Below are 5,827 nucleotides of genomic sequence, written 5' to 3' on the forward strand. Positions count from 1 at the left end.
CCCCTTCAATTGGTATCAGAGCTATGGTGACCGCGGAGAGCACGACGGCGTTGAGAGAGAGAAGGAGACACACAACACAGATATGGGCGGGGAGACTGTGAAGTGGCAGCTCCCTCTATACAGTATACTCACTATAAGTATAGGGTAACAGTGGCCGGGCGCCCATGACCTAAGCGACCGGTCAAGGCACATAGGCCTTAACCCCTTCAATTGGTATCAGAGCTATGGTGACCGCGGAGAGCACGACGGAGAGTGAGAGAGAGAGAGAAGGAGACACACAACACAGATATGGGTGGGGAGACTGTGAAGTGGCAGCTCCCCCTATACAGTATACTCACTATAAGTATAGGGTAACAGTGGGCGGACGTCTATGACCTGCGCGACCAGTCAAGGCACATAGGCCTTAACCCCAACAGGAATCACATCTTCTTTAACCTATGTGATAGCAGCTTGTGATGCTCTTACTTGGCTTCTGGCCCCTCTCCTCCATGGGTTGTCTTTGTATCATTTTGTTCCATCCATGAGCCGAGATTATGGACATGCTTTCATTCTCAATCCAACCATGAGATGTTATGTTGTATTTTGCTGACAACTCTTTATTTTTTTATGGAATAGAATTAGCCTTGCCTTTATCTTTCTTTTTTTTTAAAGGTCCAACAATATCACTTCATTAAGGAAGAGGTCTTGAGAGCAACATCCACAAGTAGTCTATGTGAGTATATAGAGGAGCACGTAGTTGACATTTTCCATGATCTTAATAAGAGTTGAGCAATATGCAAATTTTGGACTTTTCTTGGGAGTCATTAGATGGAGCTGAGATGGAGGGGAAGTATTGAGATGTCCGAACTAACCCTCAAGTGACCATTGTGGCATTCATATACAGGCATATCAAAACTTGACTCGAGAGATGGATGTATGTATGTTTTTTACAATTGGGATACAGCACTAGTCCACCTATCAAGTCATGGCATACTTATCATGCAAGCTCATCTTAACAACATGTGGATCCCATGTTGATTAATGACCACCTATACGAAATACTCTAGTATTTTAAATTATCGTAACATCACTTTGTTTTTTAGTAGAGAAGAAGAAGATTTAAACCCTCCACTTTGAGACTCTCAACCATTGCACCTCTAGAGCATCAATTGTGATGAAAGCTTCCCTTACATGCTTTTTTAGCCCATAATTTTCAAATAGATCCTCCTTAATCACAAAACCATGAAAGCACTACGTGCTCAAAATCAGGAATGACGCTCATTGAGCACTCCCTACACGCAAAGATGTGATCCACACCTTCATTCAAACGCACAAGTCTCTTGTGCAAAAGACCATTGCATGTTAACTTTACTATCCTTTCTCACAAGATTGGGGCGGGGGACACTTTCGTGGTGCAATCTTCATTCTTGCATATGCAGAGAAACTATTTCTCCCTGCTCCAACTCTTCTTGATACCAAAACCTATGTATGAATAGGAAGTAAGACATGTATTGGTACACACCCAAATAGCTATGACATCATCTAAGGGCAAGTTGATAAATGGTGACCATGGGAAGGGCAAGAAAGTCGAGACATCTCAGTAAGAAAACAAGGCAAGCAAAAAGCTTCTTTATGAGGTGGCAGCCTGCTTGTTTTGTACGTTATTGACATTCAAGAATGTATGGCATATCACATCAATATCATAAGCTCGATGGAAGTGGCAGCAAGGAAAATTTGGTAGCTTACAGCTGATTATTTAGCCATGCCTTTGCAGGATGGGCTATGATATATACAACTTCTGAGAGTATCAATGAATTGTTCTAGTGAACGATATGAAGAACCACCTTGCTGTAGAGTACCATGTGCCAGACCCTTCCATGTGGACAAATTTAGGTGGAGTTCCTCGGAAGAAAGTACACTCAAAACACCACTTTCAATCTCCTCTCTTGTTATTAGTCCATTTTGTCCCTCCTTTGAGAGGCCAATCCCAAGCTTCCAAATTCTAGCTATTAGCAATGCATTTAGACGTTGGTCATGCATCATCGGGTAGCACAACATTGGAACACCCATGCTAATGCTCTCCAAAACAGAGTTCCACCCACAATGTGTTAGAAATGCACCAACAGCAACATGTCCCAAAACTTTGATTTGTGGGGCCCACTTGACCACAAGGCCTCGGTCACATGTGCGGTCTAAAAATCCTTCAAGAAAGCTCTGGTTGCTATCCCGGAGGACCCATAAAAATGCTTGATTACTCTGCTCAATTCCGAAGGCGAGCTCTTCAAGCTCTTGTGGGGCTAATGATGCAATACTGCCAAAGGACACATAGAGGACAGATCTTGGGGCTTGTTTATCTAGCCATTCAATGCAGCTACTTTCTTCTTTGTAAAAGCTAACACTTGAGGCTCCTTTATGATCACCACGTGGCACGACTGGCCCAATATAATGCACCTTTGTTTCACATGATGCACATGCCTCCAGGCTAGGACCCTCCAGCTCTTGAAATGTGTTCACAACGATGCATATTGTATCTTCAAGTCCATTCATCCTCTCCATGAACATTTTCACATGCTCTGGCTCCTGCATTGCCAATGTAGAGAAATATTCTGATCGTGCAATGGGAACACCAGCTGTCATCTCATCATCACCTAAATCTGTGATAACAAGTAACTAAGCATTTGTTAAAGCTTTATAATCGTGCTTTTACAGAACAAAAGAGCTCGCAGAAAATATCTCAAATGTAAAAAAGGACTAAGGCAATTGTGATACACATAACAAAGGGCTAAGCATTCCGAAGGCAAGCTCTTAGATAACTTCACGCAACACATGAAAGAGTCATAGTAGCGTTTTGTGGGCCACCTAAGGGATCTTTTCCCCACATAGATAAAAAATGCATGAATCAAATTGCAACCTTTTACAGACATTAAAGAAACTGTAGGAAGCTTATAGCAAGTTATTACATAGAGCAAGAATTGCATGAAGCTAATTGCAAAGTTGTTACTAACCTGAAACCTTCAATTTTCCACTCTTTAGCTCAACAGCAGTAGCCAAAGAGGCTCCATTCGATGTCCAAAAGAGTACTCTTTGAATCCCGAGCTTGGTTGCAAGGGAACATGTCCAAGGGAAGAAAGAGTCTGAGATGATACATGTGATGGGATGTGGTGTAGCCCTTGACCTCACCACCATCTCTTCTATCATGCCCTGTTTGCAAAAGAGTACACCTTAGCTAAGAGCCTAACGCACTAAAGTGCAACCAAAAACACACAGGCTCTTCACACACATTAGTGCCTAAGGAGACTTGGATATTGGTTCTTACACTTCTGGAAGGGTACCCTAGGTGCCAACTTGATTAGCTTCCTCAAAGAAAATTGAATCAAACCTTAGACAGATTTCCTCTAGCGTAGAGCCTCAAATATACTATATTTAGCTTTAATATCAGCCTCTAGGGGAGATGAGCCTCACAACAAACCGCTCAGCAACTATGAAGGCTGAAAAAAGGTGGAAATTTCATGCATCTGTCACTTTTCCATTTGCTAAAAGCACAGTTCTAAGAGGCCCAAGAGGAGGGATCAACACTCAGGGAACCCTGCAGGAATTTTCTTGTTGTAGAAATAAAGAAACAAGTTGCAAAATCTTTGCACATAGGTCACACTGATTTGAAGAATGGTTACATGCATGTATATTATAATGTGAATAGCAAATATCCATGTATATAAATGTAGGTGGTTCAAAGCGGACACTGCTGGAATGGACACAATATCAGCAGCTAGGAAGAAAAATTTACCCATCAATAGCTTGCTGACAATAGCCTCTGGGAAGCCATTCCCAGGAGGAACTCTGACGAGTGGCGGGAGCTGTGAGCCAGTTTTCAAGTGGGAATGGGGAGATGGAGGTAATGCTCAAATTACCCAATCATCCATCAGCGTACAGTACAGGGCCATTCTCCAACCAAATTGCAGCTCTCTATTGATAGCAATGTACGAGTCAAGGAGATTTCTATTCATAAGAAGAATGATCTCTCATTATATGGTGGGGGTTCATCCTCCAGTGACCCCCAACCATGACGGAGTATAGAATGGGCATTCAGGAGCCCATTCTGTTGGTCAGGGAGCGCATTCGGTTGGTTGAGGCAACCCTCCCCAACATCCGTCATGGTCGTGGGTCAGACACATTCTGACCTAGCAGGTCATAGTTGACCTGCAGATCTGCTGTACTTAGTTCTGCAGACGATGATGTGGGCATCCAATCATTGGGAAGTCAGGAATCACATTCCAAGTTCTGACAGGTCATAATATGCTGCATTCCTCGTGCTGACAGGTCATGGTCTCCTTCATCATGCATTCCCACTGCTGATGGGTCAGCTTCTGCTTCAACCTCACATCACATCAAATCGTGCCAACTATACACGTGTCCTCCCCACGACCATGATGGTTGTGAACGGCCCTTGGTAGGGCCATTCACAGTAGCAGGCTCCCAGCTTACGCCGCCTGACCTGCTGGAATGGCCCTCCCAAAGGCCAGGATGGCCAGCTGGGAGGCTGATTCGTCAGCTTCCTTGAAACATGATTTTACTTAATGTGTGAGAGAGCGATCAGAGATGTGGGTGTGTTTTCGATGGGAAGCGTACGTTCCTCTCTCTCTCTCTCTCTCTCTCTCTCTCTCTCATACCTAATAAAATACCTGGTGCGACTCCATGCCCTTAAGGATGGCCAGCATGCTACTGACTTGAAACGAATGCTGAGAACCAGGCAATGCTTCCTGCGACCCATCAGGCATGACCTCGAATCGGATGCCTATGCTCCTCTTCTGCTCTTCTCCTTCTGCTTGAGGAAACTGCAAGCGCGCGTGTGCCTTGTCTGTGTTGAGGAAGGTGACGACGATGCCGCGAGCTGCGAGCAGGTGGGAGAAGCTGAGCATGGGAGTGATACGGCCCTGCGCAGGGAATGGAAGGACCAGCACGTGTAAACCTGCTCTCTCATGCGTCTCCATTTCGGATGCCGGACACTGGGGAGAGGGAGTGAGTGGGAGTGAGTGGGAGTTTTGTGTGAGGGAGAGAGGGAGTGAGTGGGAGTTTTGTAGGCAAACTAGTATGTGACCCTCCCGTTGCTGCGGCCAAGAAAATCTTGGAAATTAGAGATTTCTTTCTCTCTCTCTCTCACACACACACACATGAAGACATATATAGGTAGGTGTGTGTGCGCGCTCTCTCTCCTCTCACACACACACACGCGAAGACATCTCTCTCTCTCTCTCTCTCTCTCTCTCTCTCACACACACACACACACATTATATGTCTTAATGTGTGTGTGTGTGTGTGTGTGTGTGTGTGTTTTCATCCACATGTGAAGAAAATTAAACTATAGTCCTTGGAATCTCTCTAGCATAGCTGCCTTTTCTCTTTCTCTCTCATATTAGATCTTGAGATCAAAATTCATCTAGTAGATCTCTGCTATCTCTTTTTTCACCTTTTCTCCCTTTTTTAATTCTTTTGATTTAAGGACTGAATAGCTCTCTCTCTCTCTCTCTCTCTCTCTCTCTCTCTCTCTCTCTCTCTCTCACGCGCGCGCTCGTAATGAGCACATGGAGTACTTTTTGTCAAATGGTTGCGAGTGACTCATTCTTCACACAACTTCTAGTAAATTCAAAGTACCCATATCTTCTTGCTAATCAACCAACAACAATCTACGAGTTTGATTTTGTTGCGCCATGCTATCAAAACCATGACTTGCCAATAGACATGCTTTTCATGACCCTCTATTGGTTGAAACAAGATAGGTTTTGGTTGGTACTACACTCCGGGGTCAACTACCCTAGTCAAGGTCTTGGTGACCCACCTCATTCTTTCTCTT

The 5,827-nt window shown here is 44.3% G+C and overlaps 1 protein-coding gene across 1 annotated transcript; it reads right to left on the bottom strand.

Moving 5' to 3' along the window:
- Nucleotides 1-1,522: 1,522 nt before the first annotated feature.
- Nucleotides 1,523-5,036, bottom strand: LOC147416494 (gallate 1-beta-glucosyltransferase-like). Its single transcript, XM_086508312.1, has 3 exons — nt 4,659-5,036; nt 2,985-3,180; nt 1,523-2,633 (listed from the first exon to the last, which is right to left on the bottom strand). The coding sequence occupies exons 1-3, from the start codon at nt 4,965-4,967 to the stop codon at nt 1,732-1,734; spliced, it is 1,407 nt and encodes a 468-aa protein (XP_086364438.1). The 5' UTR covers nt 4,968-5,036; the 3' UTR covers nt 1,523-1,731.
- Nucleotides 5,037-5,827: the final 791 nt, after the last annotated feature.

Source organism: Adiantum capillus-veneris, unplaced genomic scaffold (assembly GCF_014529385.1).
Source record: "Adiantum capillus-veneris isolate H3 unplaced genomic scaffold, ASM1452938v2 Hic_scaffold_907, whole genome shotgun sequence".
Taxonomy (NCBI): Eukaryota; Viridiplantae; Streptophyta; class Polypodiopsida; order Polypodiales; family Pteridaceae; genus Adiantum; species Adiantum capillus-veneris.